This window comes from Aspergillus undulatus, assembly GCF_047715775.1.
Source record: "Aspergillus undulatus strain CBS 261.88 unplaced genomic scaffold BDV17scaffold_5, whole genome shotgun sequence".
Taxonomy (NCBI): Eukaryota; Fungi; Ascomycota; class Eurotiomycetes; order Eurotiales; family Aspergillaceae; genus Aspergillus; species Aspergillus undulatus.
The window spans coordinates 382,593-397,424 of NW_027396609.1; the positions used below are offsets into that span (position 1 = coordinate 382,593).

General features: G+C 51.2%; 8 protein-coding genes across 8 annotated transcripts; 5 read left to right on the forward strand and 3 right to left on the reverse strand.

The window, feature by feature from the left end:
* The first annotated feature begins 240 nt into the window (after positions 1-240).
* BDV17DRAFT_173733 (DUF4448 domain-containing protein) lies at positions 241-1,966 on the forward strand. Its single transcript, XM_073754817.1, has 2 exons — positions 241-821; positions 888-1,966. The coding sequence occupies exons 1-2, from the start codon at positions 698-700 to the stop codon at positions 1,709-1,711; spliced, it is 948 nt and encodes a 315-aa protein (XP_073619546.1). The 5' UTR covers positions 241-697; the 3' UTR covers positions 1,712-1,966.
* A 1,256-nt stretch (positions 1,967-3,222) lies between these two features.
* Positions 3,223-4,831, forward strand: hcsA (homocitrate synthase; the record flags this gene model as incomplete). The annotated part of the gene is made up of 5 exons (XM_073759722.1): positions 3,223-3,274; positions 3,322-3,560; positions 3,624-3,704; positions 3,758-3,825; positions 3,877-4,831. The coding sequence occupies 5 exons, from the start codon at positions 3,223-3,225 to the stop codon at positions 4,829-4,831; spliced, it is 1,395 nt and encodes a 464-aa protein (XP_073619547.1).
* A 551-nt stretch (positions 4,832-5,382) lies between these two features.
* BDV17DRAFT_173782 (sphinganine-1-phosphate aldolase DPL1) lies at positions 5,383-7,667 on the forward strand. Its single transcript, XM_073754818.1, has 4 exons — positions 5,383-5,763; positions 5,833-6,310; positions 6,363-6,496; positions 6,547-7,667. Exons 1-4 carry the CDS (start codon positions 5,669-5,671, stop codon positions 7,556-7,558), a joined length of 1,719 nt encoding a protein of 572 aa, XP_073619548.1. The 5' UTR covers positions 5,383-5,668; the 3' UTR covers positions 7,559-7,667.
* Positions 7,668-7,784: 117 nt separating this feature from the next.
* Positions 7,785-8,558, reverse strand: BDV17DRAFT_253566 (mitochondrial 54S ribosomal protein uL30m). Its single transcript, XM_073756666.1, has one exon. It carries the CDS (start codon positions 8,387-8,389, stop codon positions 8,123-8,125), a length of 267 nt encoding a protein of 88 aa, XP_073619549.1. The 5' UTR covers positions 8,390-8,558; the 3' UTR covers positions 7,785-8,122.
* A 164-nt stretch (positions 8,559-8,722) lies between these two features.
* On the forward strand, positions 8,723-11,172 carry BDV17DRAFT_173798 (SNARE-binding exocyst subunit SEC6). Its single transcript, XM_073754819.1, has one exon. The coding sequence runs from the start codon at positions 8,810-8,812 to the stop codon at positions 11,087-11,089; it is 2,280 nt and encodes a 759-aa protein (XP_073619550.1). The 5' UTR covers positions 8,723-8,809; the 3' UTR covers positions 11,090-11,172.
* Positions 11,173-11,255: 83 nt separating this feature from the next.
* Positions 11,256-12,668, reverse strand: BDV17DRAFT_287653 (uncharacterized protein; the record flags this gene model as incomplete). The annotated part of the gene is made up of 1 exon (XM_073761213.1): positions 11,256-12,668. The coding sequence occupies one exon, from the start codon at positions 12,666-12,668 to the stop codon at positions 11,256-11,258; it is 1,413 nt and encodes a 470-aa protein (XP_073619551.1).
* Positions 12,669-13,012: 344 nt separating this feature from the next.
* On the forward strand, positions 13,013-13,815 carry BDV17DRAFT_287654 (frataxin family protein; the record flags this gene model as incomplete). Its single annotated transcript, XM_073761214.1, has 2 exons — positions 13,013-13,396; positions 13,540-13,815. 2 exons carry the CDS (start codon positions 13,013-13,015, stop codon positions 13,813-13,815), a joined length of 660 nt encoding a protein of 219 aa, XP_073619552.1.
* Positions 13,816-14,510: 695 nt separating this feature from the next.
* Positions 14,511-14,816, reverse strand: dph3 (CSL family zinc fnger-containing protein; the record flags this gene model as incomplete). Its single annotated transcript, XM_073761215.1, has 2 exons — positions 14,511-14,567; positions 14,622-14,816. 2 exons carry the CDS (start codon positions 14,814-14,816, stop codon positions 14,511-14,513), a joined length of 252 nt encoding a protein of 83 aa, XP_073619553.1.
* Between the last annotated feature and the right edge of the window lie 16 nt (positions 14,817-14,832).

The window sequence follows — 14,832 nt, forward strand, 5'->3', positions numbered from 1 at the left end:
GGAAGGAAAAAGCAGAGTATTCTATGAGCTACAGCAAATTCTCCTCACCTTCGCCGTTTTAACATGAAACCACTCCTTCATTCCAGGTTGATTGAGGTGCCGATTATGTCATCTTGTTTATTTGCTTTCCTACTGGACTAACGCATAACTAAGCTCATGAGCTTCTCCTCTAGTCTGTATGAACGAAGCGCATACAGTCATTCATGATGGATGGTATTGTTACTCAAACTTAATTGGTAACACTGCTGCGAGCTACTGTACATTTCGTCTTCGAGATGTCTCATTCATCGCTTCCTGGTGAACGCTCTGTCGCTTAACACCCTGCGGTCCTTGTCTACTAGGTGCTAACAAGCCGTCATCAAGACTCTATCTTTTCTATCTTCGAAACCAAGCCTTGGGGCAGTTTCTCAAATATGAGATTCAGTCAATGATACTGAATTAGTTGATGCGCTGATCATAGCAGATGCCTTGGTCCGGGGCCGCTCTTTCCAGCTCTTGTAGCTCCTTCCCCTCCAACAGCATGCCTCAACACACGAGCTGAGAATTTGCGCAGTGAATATGCGGGTGGGTTCACAGACAACCAATCTCTGCGGTGGCGTGACCGTTGATGCCGAGATATCCACTTATCTTGCTACAGTGAAGTTACACCGTCTATCGATTTCCGGCATATTGGGTGTATCACTTCGTCGCATTCACTATGCAGAGCCGACGAAAGCACCATGGGGTCTTCTGGGACCTGATGGTCCTGGTATCTGCCGCCTTATGGGTACCGAATCAGGTTCTTGGTGCTGTCGTGAGAAGAGGAATGAGCTTCGACTTCGGTTTGTAGCTGAAACCTCGGCGCTATGATGAGCAGTTCTGACCCTCGATCTATGCATGCTCCTTAGGTTCTAGCCTGTCAAATGTCTCCATCGCTAATCATAACGCCACTACGGCACCGGCAAATGCGTCCAACCGCTTTTCTTCTGGTGATTTCCCTGTCTGTACCGACTTAGAAGGACCCTTTGTGCCGTTCTGCCTCCCAGAAGACGGCGCAGATGTCCAAGTCGACACAACATACTACGTGACATGGAATGCTGATTTCTATCCCTTGAACGCAACCATCACGATTGAGCTGAGATATCTCGACTCATTGGAAGGATCATCTGCCTTTACTTCTGAGAAGACCGATAACAGTTATGGATATATTCCGCTTCACATGGACAAAGAGTGGCTTCAGGGTAAGCCAAACAATACATTGACGCTTTACATCATTGAGCTTGATTCTACCCTGGACCGAAGAGCAAGTGCGCGACAAGGCCCCACGATCACGCTTCGCCCTCGGCCTGTTGAACACTACAAACCGTCACCACCACCTCGTTTCAATAAGCTAGCATTGTGCATTGGTCTTCCTGTCACTCTCGTGGTTGTGATCATTGTCGTAGTCACTTTGGTCTTTTCCATGCGGAAATCCCGAGACTCAATAGTGAGCAGTGCGTTCTGGAGTTCGCGAAGAAGGGGATACGGTCTGGGCAAATCCAGACCCCAACGCCTGAAGAGCGACAGCAAAGAAAGCAGCGAGCCTAGTGACTCGGCGAAGAAGCTTCCAAGCGAGGTTGAGACAGGTTTGCTCGAAGGGACGGGCTCCGAGAGGTATAGCCGAGACCTGGAACGTGGTGGCAGCCTTCCATTCAGACGGGACGTGTCGAGGTTGAAGAGCTGGATTGTGTGAGTGAGCAGAGAGCCGCGGGTCCTTTGCCATCATTGCCTCGAGGGAGTTTCGCTATACAGTGGGAAGGGTTCCTTTTTGCGACTCCAAGTTCATGTTTATTTTTTGCCCAGAATGCCTTCACGCAGGACGTCTATACATTCTTTGAGAGGGTGAGTTATTGATGTGAAAACTATCAATTGCACTGGTTCGCGCGCCAGGATTAGCATGTTTATCTTATGGTTGAAATCAGATCCAAGACATCAATTCGAACTTCATGGTACTTGAGAGTCCTTGCTTTATCGGCCATTCCGGTCGGACCTCATCGGACGCCCTGCGGCTATGATCCATATAACCCCGGATAGTAACCGGAGCCCTGGGGAACGATCTACTAAAAGTGACGATGGCACCCAAACCAACTAGCTCGGAGAGAAATGCCATTACTACTAGTGATGCAGGATACTAAGTCAGAGGTGTGACATTATGCGGATCTCAAGTTTGCAGTCTAACTATCCTTTCGCAATTGTCCGTTTTCTTTCTTGCTCCATGTATGTTGGTTATCTCTGATCCCTGGACCCTGTGAGATTGGTCCTGGAACGCTCCAATGGACACTGGACCAAGCATCCCAAACGTTGATTATCAATCGCTGGCTTTCTAGACACTGGAGATGCCGTAATTTTGACCGGTGATGGGGCGTATTGAATCTGTAAATTGGTTACAGATTTGGGCCTTGCGACCGCTTGCCGATGTCGGGCCCCAAAGAGACAGACCACTTCTCAAGCTCAAGAGACGACAGCCCCAGAAATAATAAGTTAGGAGACTGTGGAGGCTGAGACTAAAGAGATCTATCATTCAAATTGGAATCGTAAATTATAAATGCATCAAGCTCGTTCAATGGGGAAAAGCCCTCAGGAAAGCCAGCTTTTATACTTCGACTCGCCTATAGATCATGTATCCGCTTGTAACGAGAGATACAAGGACTACCTAACTATACTGACTTTGCGAAGTCGACTTTTGGCTCGAAAGACTCGGTCAACACGACAAGTAAAATAAAATATTTCGAAAAAAAGCCACTTAAGTACTACGGAGTGCTTTATATGGTAGGAATCAGCATGCCAACGCACATTGGCTGCATGGACGACAAGCTGGGGAAGCGTCTCGAGGCGAGCACATGAGTGACGAACCTTGAAAAGCAGGGTTCCCCACAGTGGAAAAATTCCAAGGGCGTGCTCGGCGGGCGAAATTTTTCTCTGTTGCCGCTAGGAGGAGTCATCATCGCCTGTGCCTTCATTGGAGATCGCCCGCCCTCCAATCCCCACCCACTTTTCTTCCCTCCCAAGGCCTATGACTCTTTTCTCGACTTCCTACTGCTGTGCATATAAACACCTGAATTGCCCCTTGGATTGCCTGTTAGTATTCTCGTGCCCTTTCGTCTCTCGCCCACCTACACACTCGAGTCTAACTTGCCCTATAGTCCAGCCACTTTCTCATACTTCCTCGCATCCGATCTACATTTCACCCCACCATCACTCACAATGTGCCCTGGTGCAGACAACGAGCCCAATGGGCAAACAAATGGCGCCAACGGTCAGTCAAGCGACACATTTAGAAGCTGCAATGATAGGATTTCAGAGCTAATATCTTACCAGGCGACCACTCCGGCTTCACTGCTATCCAGACCCGCCAGAACCCTCACCCCTCCCGCAACCCCTACGGTCACAACGTTGGCGTTACCGACTTCCTGAGCAATGTCTCCCGCTTCAAGATCATCGAGAGTACTCTCCGTGAGGGTGAACAGTTCGCCAACGCTTTCTTCGACACCGAGAAGAAGATCCAGATCGCCAAGGCTCTCGACGACTTCGGCGTTGACTACGTGAGTCATTTCGAAAGAGCACTGTATCGATCGCAGCACGGTTTACTGACGATTACTCGTTAGATCGAACTCACATCTCCTTGTGCTTCCGAGCAGTCAAGGCTTGACTGCGAGGCTATTTGCAAGCTCGGTCTGAAGGCCAAGGTATGTTAATCTTATATGGAAATGAGGATATACAGTGCTAATGAGTCAAACAGATTCTTACCCACATCCGATGCCACATGGACGATGCTAGGGTCGCTGTCGAGACTGGTGTTGATGGAGTGTAAGAAACCCATGACTCTTTGTGTCCTCAATTGAATACTAATGTATACAGTGATGTCGTCATCGGAACTTCCTCATACCTTCGCGAGCACTCTCACGGCAAGGACATGACCTACATCAAGAACACCGCTATTGAAGTCATCGAATTTGTCAAGTCCAAGGGCATTGAGATCCGATTCTCCAGCGAGGACTCTTTCCGTTCCGACCTTGTCGACCTGCTCTCCATCTACTCCGCCGTCGACCAGGTTGGTGTGAACCGTGTCGGTATTGCTGACACCGTCGGCTGCGCTTCTCCTCGCCAGGTCTACGAGCTCATCCGTGTGCTCCGAGGTGTTGTGAGCTGCGACATTGAAACCCACTTCCACAACGACACTGGCTGCGCCATCGCCAACGCCTACTGTGCTCTCGAGGCCGGTGCCACTCACATTGATACCTCCGTCCTTGGTATCGGTGAGCGCAACGGTATCACTCCTCTCGGTGGTCTCATGGCCCGCATGATGGTTGCCGATCCCCAGTACGTCAAGAGCAAGTACAAGCTCGAGAAGCTCAAGGACGTCGAGGACCTCGTCGCTGAGGCTGTTGAGGTCAACATCCCCTTCAACAACTACATCACCGGTTTCTGTGCCTTCACCCACAAGGCCGGTATCCACGCCAAGGCTATCCTCAACAACCCCAGCACTTACGAAATCATCAACCCTGCTGATTTCGGCATGTCACGATACGTTCACTTTGCCTCTCGCTTGACCGGCTGGAACGCGATCAAGTCGCGTGCTCAGCAGCTCAACATCCACATGACTGATGACCAGTACAAGGAATGCACACACAAGATTAAGGCACTTGCCGACATCCGACCCATCGCTATCGACGATGCTGACAGCATCATTCGTGCCTACCACCGCAACCTCAGCTCCGGCGAGAACAAGCCCCTCATGGACTTGACCGCTGACGAGCACGCTCAATTCCTCGTCAAGGAGAAGGAGCTGGCTGCTAGTGGCTCTGCCCACTAAATGGGCACTATGTGCCCTACTCAAACCCCCAATGCATTTTTTTCATGATCTATCCCAACTGGGATAGAGTGACCGTGTCATTTTTCTAGAGCTTTGATCATATTCCCCGAGCGACTCCTTTGACGAAGTGAGACGTGGATTTTCCTTTTTGTCTTGTCATAATTTGGTGTTATCTATGTGGTATGGGTTCTTTCTGGTTATCTTTGGGATTTAAAAAGTGTTATTTGTCCCTGAACCAAAATCAAAGGGAGTGAGTTGTTGGTGTTCAGCGAGCTCTGGTTCCTAAGTGAACCCTGTATATAAACAGGCCTCGGTGTTGGAAGTCGTATAAATGAGGACAAAGATACAGAGACAAATAAATCACCATCTAAAGACATTTTATCCGAGAAATAATACATGGGAATCTGTATGGAATGCGTTGTGCAACACCATAGAGTTTAGATGCGCCCGAAATGTGACGGTCAAGTTGGCGACGTCACGGGCTTTCCTAGTTCGCCGGGTGGCATGTGGAACCTACAGCCGAGGTCTGGCTGCCCTTCGGCGTGTCGAGCCAGAACCAGGCTTCCAATTTCTCTTGAATAACCTTGAGTCAACTAACTCCTGAGCGAGTAAGCACTGAGTCCAGCAACCGAAGCGTTATTGTTCCCGCCGTCGCATTCGTTGCCTCCCCTCGTTGACTCAGTTAATCTATTCGACATCCGACATCCGATATCCGGCTCTCGCCTTCACTGACCACATCCTTCCCGCGCATTCTTATTCCTCGAAGACCGCCCTCACCATTGTTATATATATCGTGAAACGAGGGAATAGCTGAGTTGAGGAGCACCGGGACGAAGAATGTCGTCGTCCAGCTTGCCAGTCGCCTTGCAGAATAAACTGCTTGGCTATAGCAGAGCCCCCAACGCCCAGCTAGCCCTCCTCAACCTGGACCTGTAAGTGGAGGACGTTCTTTGATTTAAGTTTCCGGGTGTCGAATGTTGACACTGTGCTTTCCTAAACAGCCTCCGCAACATCGTATTTATCCTATTTCTGTTCCGCTACGCTCGAAAGACGTTCTACTCATTGCGCGGCTACGGCCTCTTCGGCAGCCTCCGCAATGTATTCCTGGCGATTCGTTTATTCTTCTACTCGGTGTTTTTGAAGTTCCCCGGAGTTCGCGGACAGGTTGACAAGCAGGTCTCAACTGCAATTGATGGGCTAGAGTCGAAGCTTGTGGCAAGCGGGCCTGGCGTTACACGGTACCTGACTTTGCCGAAGGAGGGATGGACACCTGAGCAGGTTCGCGCTGAGCTCGATAAGCTTGGAAATATGGAGCACACAAGATGGGAGGATGGCCGCGTCAGTGGTGCTGTTTATCATGGTGGGAAGGACCTGCTCAAGATCCAGGCCGAGGCGTTTGAACAATTCGGCGTCGCCAACCCTATCCACCCCGATGTTTTCCCTGGTGTTCGCAAGATGGAGGCCGAGGTTGTCGCAATGGTAATGACTCGCACCAGTAAATCAAACTTTACATTGTAGCTTATGCGTGCAGGTCCTTGCGATGTTCAACGGTCCTTCTGATGGTGCCGGAGTCACAACCAGCGGTGGTACTGAATCCATCCTCATGGCTTGTTTGGCTGCGCGTAACAAAGCGCGAGCTGAACGAGGTGTTACGGAGCCCGAAATGTGAGCTTTCCGTGTTCTTTGTCCGATTATCTTGCTGACTTAGCTTGAAGGATTATCCCTGATACGGCCCATGCTGCGTTTATCAAGGCCTGCAATTACTTCGGCATCAAACTGCACCGCGTTCCATGCCCTGCTCCAGAGTACAAGGTCAACATCACTTCGGTGCGCCGCCTGATTAATTTCAATACCGTCTTGCTTGTTGGCTCCGCGCCAAACTTCCCTCACGGTATCGTTGACGACATTCCTGCATTGTCCCGACTGGCCACCCACTACAAGATCCCTCTCCACGTCGATTGCTGCTTGGGTTCGTTCGTCGTTGCACTCCTCAAGAAAGCCGGCTTCCCATCGCCTTATGAGGAAGAGGGTGGCTTCGATTTCCGCCAACCAGGAGTGACCAGCATCAGTGTCGACACGCATAAATATGGGTTTGCGCCAAAGGGTAATTCCGTTTTACTGTACCGAAACAAGGCCTACCGTAGCCACCAGTACTTCATCTACCCTGACTGGTCTGGTGGTGTCTATGCCTCTCCTTCAGTTGCTGGGTCGCGGCCAGGTGCGCTGATCGCGGGGTGCTGGGCTAGTCTCATGAGCGTGGGCGAGTCTGGCTACATCAAGAGCTGTCTTGACATCGTTAATGCAGCGAAGAAGTTTGAAGCATCAATTAACGAGGAACCACGCCTTTCTGCTAACCTTCGGATTGTTGGACAGCCCATGGTCAGCGTCATAGCTTTCGACAGCAAGAATCCTGCCATTGACATCTACGACATTGCTGATGACCTGTCTTCGAAGGGTTGGCACCTCAATGCCCTGCAATCTCCACCCGCCATGCATGTCGCTTTCACAATCCCCACGGCTGCCGCGGTTGATACTCTCACTGCAGACTTGATTGCGGTCGTTGAAAAAGAACTAGAGAAGGCCGAAGAGCGGAAGCGGCAAGGCAAATCATATATCGTCAAACGCGGCGATACCTCTGCCTTATACGGTGTGGCTGGAAGCATGCCAGATAAGAGCATCGTCAGCCGCCTTGCAGAGGGCTTCCTCGACACTTTGTACAAAGCTTAGAAGAATACTCGACGTCTGATCAGACGTTACTTGTTAATACGCATCCGAGCGTGGGGTTGCCTTTCACAACAGACTCCCCGATTAGCTCTCGACATAGGGGATACGGTGTTATGGTGTTTATCGATATCCTGCAGCCTCAATGGCTTTGAACAATTATTCTTACCGTGCTGTTAGACAAGACCAGTTTGAGTGTCCGAAAATTCAAGATTGAAAGTTCAATGTTCATAATCCGGAGATCACAAGGTATAGACATATTGTACAGTTACAAAAATAACATCGCTCAATGCAATAGAAGCAGTCAGAATCGCTGTGCCTTTTCTCGGCCTGCTCTCACACGCATGTTGCTGAGGACTTTCGGCTTCAGTCGACTGAAACTTTGTCGAAAACGTAAACCAAACTCCAGGTAACCCAAATCAAAAATTTATACACGCATAATCGAAGAAATATGCAAAAGCCCACATCCATCTACATCAAAGGAACCAGTCTGGCCAGTAAAACGACCAGACCAAACCACACCCTCACTCCCCTCCTCTTCTCTTCTCTTCTCTTCTCTTCCGTTCTCCTTCAAAGACCCCGAACCCCCCGACTCTCAACATAGTACCCCGGATCAGGCTTCCGCTCCAAATGGACCTCCTGTTTCGTCTTCTTGCAATCGACCTCTTTTACCTCAACGAGTTCCTTGACGCGCATGATTTGTCCAGCTGTTGACTGCGAGACCGGGTGGAAGACGGTCGCCATGCGCTTCTTCAATCCGAGGGCTTTGAGCACGTCTGTTGTGCGTCGCGGGAGACCGATCGCGGAGCGGACGAGCGTGATGCGGAAATAGCTCATTCTGTTTGGCTGGATGTGTGGTTGTTTGAGTTGTTGTGGGAGGTAAACGTAGGGTAAGGCGGTAGTGACGGTGTAGATTCGTACGCCTGAGTCGGCCGATTCGTGAAGGAGACAGTGAGGTATAGCCGGAATGCAATTGGCTTAGGCGCAATTGGATGGCAGGTCGAATCAATGATCTTGAAGTGAAGCTATACCCGTCGCCCGGAAATTTTGGCTTCCCCCGATCTAACCAGGTCGCCGGGCGGAGTGTCACGTGGAGCGGGATTCTGCCGCTAGACACACGGTACTATTGGGGGGTTCACCAGCACTTGAGCACCGGCGACGACTGCGTGAGGGCAATCATCACAGAATGACGAATTAATGCTGATTCGACGTTAATGACCGCTTTAATAACACCTTCGACCTACTAATACAGTCGAAATGGCGCGGGTAAGCGACGCCGACCGAACGGTCGCCATGCCCCGACTAGAAGACCTCCTCCGACACCCCGAAGACCTCGACAAGATCAACGGACTGAAAGCCGAATACACACGCAAGAAAGCCGCAGTCGACGCGCAGCTCCGAGAGGGTCTCCGAGACCAACTCGCATCCGTACAAAGCAGCCTTAGCGCCCTCACGGAGGGTCAGCGCCAGGTATCGAAGACACGGGATGAGCTGCAGGGGATTGACCGGTTATGCGCGGAGTCGCAGAACAGCGTCGACGACTTCTCGCGGATCGACCAGCTCGCTAAGATTCAGCGGAACTTTGAGGCGACGCTGCTGATGAAGAAGGGATTGGAGAACTTTAGCTCGGATCTAGCGGAGATTGAGGAGTTGTTGAGGGAGGATGATGAGGAGCTTGAGGACCAGCCAAATCTTCTACGGGTGCATATGCGCATTTCTCGTCTGCGGGACTTTAGGGATGAGGCGATGGATCAGGTTCGCAGGGCTGGGGACGCAAGTAATGAGGCTACGCTGGAGGAGTATTTCCAGGGACTGGATGCCGTCATCGACTGGTTTGATGACCATCTGGGAACGCTGTGTATGAACCTCATTCCTCTCGTGCAGAGTGACAAGCCGAGTATGGTGGTTCGACTTGCGGTGGTTGTGGCCAATGAAGAGAAGAATGATGAGACGGTTAAGGCGTTACAGGAGGCGCAGAAGGACCACCAGGAGCTGGCTGATCGATTCAAGTCGATGAATGTTGGTCCCAAGACAGTTAGGGGGTACAAGGAGAAGTTTATACAGGCGATTGAGTTCTATGCTCAGAATCAATTCGAGGAAACCAAAGAGCAATTCTTGGGAGACCCTGATGGGTTGGAGAAGAGCTTCCGGTGGTACTTCAACGACCTTTTCGTTGTGCAGCAGGGAATGCAGTCGCTCATGCCGAAGAAGTGGAAGATCTTCAAGACTTATACCGATATCTACCATCGCATGATGCATGATACTCTCATTGAGCTTATCAGCGACCCTGAGCTGCCGCCCGATAATCTGCTTGCCATCCTTCAGTGGAAGGAGAAGTATTACAAGAAGATGAAGAAGCTTGGCTGGCAAGCGTCAGACCTCGAGTTTGACATTCTGGATAACCGCGAGCCCGAACTCATCCGTCAGTGGCAGAATGTCATTATCAACGCAGTCGAGGAATGGATGAACCGCATCACAGAGACAGACAGGAAGGCACTCGTGGAGCGAATCCCTGATTCACTTGACTATACCTCAGAGGGCTACTTCCGTACCCAGACTCTTCCCGATATGTGGCGTATGCTTTCCGAGCAGGTCGGGCTGTCGAGATCTTCTTCGCGCCCTGACTTGTTAGACGGAATCATTGATGCAATGTTCCGGGTTCTCAAGGCCCGCCAAACCGCCTGGCAGGTTCTCATTGAGGAGGAATGCACCAAATACAAGGCTCCCGGCGGCGACCAGCTCGACGGCCTGCAACTGCTTCAAGACTGGCTGGTGGCTGTCGCAAACGACCAAATCGCCTGTATCGACGACAACGACGAAACGGGACAATACGGTCACCTGACACGCTTCCGTCGCGACATCGAACAGTACGTCGATCCAAAATACATGGCCGCTCGCGCACTCCCAGAAATCGACTCCCTCCGCGACGGCTACGTCGACCTGAGCACCTACTGCCTCACGCAGTTCGTAGAGGTTATATTCGCCGTTGACCTCCGAAGCACGTTATCGGAACTCTTCACCCAAAAGTGGTACGGCGATTACGCCGTCAAACGAATCACCTCCACATTCGACGACTACATGGCCGATTACTCGCCCGTCCTACACCCCTCTCTAACCGAAATCCTAATCGAAGAACTCTCAGACGAACTCCTAATCCGGTACCTCTCCTCTGTGCGCAACAAGGGCGTCAAATTCCGCCGCCATGCAGATCCCTTCACGGACAAATTCAAAGACGACGTCCTTACCGTCTTCGCCTTCTTCCAGAAGTACCCGGATTCCTTCGACGGGACAATCAAGCAAAAATGGCGGCTTGTCAGTTGGCTCGTGAGACTGCTTGAGGCTGAGAGGGGCCCGCCTGTCGTTACTGTTTATGAGGAGTTCAAGACAGAGTATTGGGATCTGCAGCTCTCGTGGGTGGAGACGGTGCTTAGGACCAGGGATGACTTTGAACGCAGCATGGTTACCGCTGTTAAGAGTAAAGCGGCTGAATTGTCTGTTGAGCGGGGGATGGAGACTCTTATGAGTAGGATTCGGTGATGGGTTGATGCGATGCCTGCTTTGGTTGCTGGTTGTTGTGGCTTTAGCGCGGCGTTTGGAGTTGTATTATATGGACCATGGGCTGCAGAGATTACTGTACAGGGGTTACAGGCTACAAGGCAGTAGGTAGTACTAGGGTTTACCGATCTAAACGGTATCAGTTATATCATGCTGATGCTGATGTCTTGTCACCACTTTGCTCCTCCACGTCTTGGAAACCCAAGCTCCTCTCCGAGACAACTGTATACTTCTCTCCCAACCTAGCGTTCATTCCGCTCTCATCAGCCCTCGGATCAAGCTTCTTTGCACCCATTTCACAAATACAAACGGCATCGATCGGGAAATCTCTCGCCCAGACGAAGGGATAGCCTGTACCTTCCCGCGCACCGGCATCCGCTTCTATTCCGGCGTCCTCGTTGCTGTTTTCAGCACTAGCTTTCGGGTCTCGATGAGAAACAACTCCGCCGCTTACCCGCGGAATAGTCCTCTCACTATCCAGATAGAAGTTCCTATAATGCGAGAGGATGTCGCGCGCATCGAACGTATACCGCTCATTGCGGAAGTTCTTCCATTTGCCCGGGCCCTGGCCCTGTCCACCTGTATTGCGCTTCCTGCCTTTGATATAAATTGTGTTTACTATCGTGGCATGTAGAAGAAGTGGACGCGGTTTAAGCTCGCTCTTCTCTGTCTTTGTAGTGGGTTGCTGTGATGGCGTCGTCACTACCTGCGGCCGTGACTGTTGTGCTATCTCTTCTGCGATTTCAGCGGACATCTCCTCGAGGAGGGCTGGCTCTTCTCTAGCCGAGGTGTCGGTGGGCTGTATAGCCGAGCTCGGCTGTTCCTGCGCTGGCGGATCTTGCGGTTCATTCTGCGATTTGCCCGCCTGTCCCTTTTGAGCCCTTGAGCCATTCTTATACTCCCCCTGCAAGAATCCAGCTTCTAGAAACTTATCCCGTAGCGCCTCGCAAAATGGATAGAGACGAGACGTAGGGTCAACCGGTGCAGCGTGCAAGACTGTCGCGGAACGTGCGCGCGGAAGGACATGCATGGATTCCAAGGAGATAGTGAACGGCTTGGGATAGGGCCCATCCTGGGGATGTTCCTCTGTTGAGACGTACTCAAGCGGAATTTCTGTCGATGTGCTGGGATCACCTGCTATAGCCTTCTGCTTTTCACTACCTCGTGCTGATCTCGCGCGTTTCTGCGCGGCGATATCCTCCGCCTTATGCAGTAGAGCGGCCAAATCCAAAGAGCGAAAGAACTGGAGCGCTTCTTCTAGGCGTTCCTGAGTAGGAAGGCTCATGACACCCAGGGTGAGGTGGAGCGTACCCATGGGGCGTATGGCATCGCTAGGAATGAGTGCCTGGTGCTGTTGCTGTTGCTCAACTTGCTCGCCTTGTCCTTGTTCTGGGTTTATGGGGAAGGCTGGTGGTATTGAAGCCTTGAACGAAGCCAACGATGCTTCTAGCTGAGGAAGAGAGGCGGCATTGATGAGAGGTAGACACAGGAAATGCGTGAGAGGTGGTCGCTTTGGTTTGGTGCTATTTTGGTTCTTGTTCCTCTTGTTGTTTCCTGACATAGTTACGATGGAGGGCGATACGGAAGCTCTAGAACTGTAGTGCGCGCGTAGAATGATAGGACTCAAGGGCAAAAGATGTCTCATCCTTGTATATCAGAAGAATTGGCGAGTCATTGTAAGCGTCAAGTCGCGATAAGCTGCAAGTATGAAGAAGCTTGGCGGGATCGACGCGATGATTTCATGCCAAAATAAGAATGGATTTAGTGCGATCCGGGCAGAGTGATGCAACTTCCTCTTCTCCGCTTCTGCTCCTCAAGCTCTCCATCTACACATTACGAATACCAGACACTACACAACCCTCATTGAGCCAATCTATATTATTTATTTCTACCAATTCAGCAACAATGCTCCTCCGCCACACATCTCGCGCCCTCCTATCCTCCTCCGTTCCTCGTCTCGGAGCCAGAGTTGGAGCTGGTCAACTCTCCGCATCCACCCGCCTCGCAAGCTCAATTTCAAGCTCAAAGCCCATCGCCCAGCGCCCGTCCAACTATCGAGCCTTCCACTCCACCCCGGCAGTCCGAAAAGGCATCACACCTGGTTCGTCAGACCCCCCGGCGCCGCACCCGGAGTCCTCGAATCCCGCTGGAGCTAAGGCGCACGTCTCGGAAGCTTCGCCGTTATCGGACCACAAGTATCATGAGTACTCGGAGCACTATTTGAATGTACTCCTTGGGGAGGTTGAGGCTGTGCAGGAGGATGGGTCGGATATTGATGCTGAGTATAGTGTGAGTTTGGCTCTTTTGTTCTAGTTTGTTTTGCGCGTGCTTTTTTTCTTCATTCCTATTGTTCCAGTACTAGTCTGCATGGAAAAGCACAACCCAGTTCAGCACCAGACAAGTACTAAGACTAATCAAATTCTTACAACCAGGCCGGTGTCCTCAACATCACCGTCCCTGGCGTGGGAGTCTATGTGCTAAACAAGCAACCCCCCAACAAGCAAATCTGGCTTAGCTCCCCAATCTCCGGACCGAAGCAGTACGACTGGGTCGTGGAGGGCGACCAGATGCACGAGAAGCAGGACACGCGGCCGTTTGTGAACGGGCAGTGGGTGTGCCTGCGTGATGACTCGAACCTGACGGATCTATTGAATGGCGAGTTGGGGTTGAGTTTGTCGAAGGATATCTATAGTGAGGGTTCGGAATAGAAGGTTTTCTCTTATTCGTCTTTACTATTAAGTGATTGAAATGGACGTTGCGGGTTGTGTGACTTCAACGAGAGACCTATACATATTACAGATATGCTGGGGTTGGTGTAGGATAAGAGATGAGGCTTTAGTTGTTAGCTTAGTTTAACTCTAGGTGAGTTTAGCCATCAATGCGTATCAATACACACGAGCACCAAGGCTTAATGTGGCGCTGGTACTATTGTGCGACAGCGGTAGATGAACACTGAAAGAACCCAATTCTTCCCAAGAAGCGAGGCAAGTCCATCTTTATGACCGATAAGCTGTCGGCCTTCGTTGCCGGATCACAGAGCATCCCATGGCGAGCTTTTGCAGATTAAAATCTGCTCCGATGGCCAATCGTGAACCGTTGCAATGCCGGAACCCCGGCGGCACAGGATGGCTTGGATCTGGAGACGTCTCTTTGGCGGCGTATTGATGGCGAAGTTCGATTGTACAGCGGCCTGTCAGGCTTCCAGTCACGGAATGATGTGATCAACACGCAGTGAAGGAATTCCCGATTTTGTCCACTACTCGTTACAGATGCGTGTCCGGCTTCGAGCCGTGGCTTCGTCGCAGCAGTAGGAACGAACGGTTGTCTCCAAACTCGCCGCGCGAGTCAAGCCCTAAGCACCATCATATAGACCCCATCCTTCGAATGGTGTATCTCAGAATCCTTAAGCCGCAACCGAAACACCTGATGCCTGCTGTTCATCTGCCTTGGGAAGGTCGGACTGCGAAAATTAGACTTGATCTTGTCCGACAAAACCGAGTGTCTAAGAACGCACCAGATCGAAAATAACCTTAATCATCAAGCTGCAGCTCGGGCAAACAGCAATCTCCTCGCCATCACGAAGGTCGTCGATCGCGATCTCGAAGCGGTCGCCACAGGGGCACGGATAGTGATAGATTTGCAGATTCGGGTCGAAAGTCATATCCTCGATCTCGATCTCATCGTAAATAGAGAGCGTTTCATCGGCCATGTTGTCCCGCGTTTTC

What these genes read in the sequence shown, in the direction of transcription:
- BDV17DRAFT_173733 (XM_073754817.1), top strand. Translation starts at nt 698, where the DNA reads ATGCAGAGCCGACGAAAGCACCATGGGGTCTTCTGGGACCTGATGGTC. An exon ending in AGGAATGAGCTTCGACTTCG is followed by an intron (nt 822 to 887) that starts GTTTGTAGCTGA and finishes CATGCTCCTTAG; the next exon opens with GTTCTAGCCTGTCAAATGTC.
- BDV17DRAFT_173782 (XM_073754818.1), top strand. Translation starts at nt 5,669, where the DNA reads ATGTCGTCGTCCAGCTTGCCAGTCGCCTTGCAGAATAAACTGCTTGGC. An exon ending in AGGCCGAGGTTGTCGCAATG is followed by an intron (nt 6,311 to 6,362) that starts GTAATGACTCGC and finishes TTATGCGTGCAG; the next exon opens with GTCCTTGCGATGTTCAACGG. An exon ending in GGTGTTACGGAGCCCGAAAT is followed by an intron (nt 6,497 to 6,546) that starts GTGAGCTTTCCG and finishes CTTAGCTTGAAG; the next exon opens with GATTATCCCTGATACGGCCC.
- BDV17DRAFT_253566 (XM_073756666.1), bottom strand. Translation starts at nt 8,389, where the DNA reads ATGAGCTATTTCCGCATCACGCTCGTCCGCTCCGCGATCGGTCTCCCG.
- BDV17DRAFT_173798 (XM_073754819.1), top strand. Translation starts at nt 8,810, where the DNA reads ATGGCGCGGGTAAGCGACGCCGACCGAACGGTCGCCATGCCCCGACTA.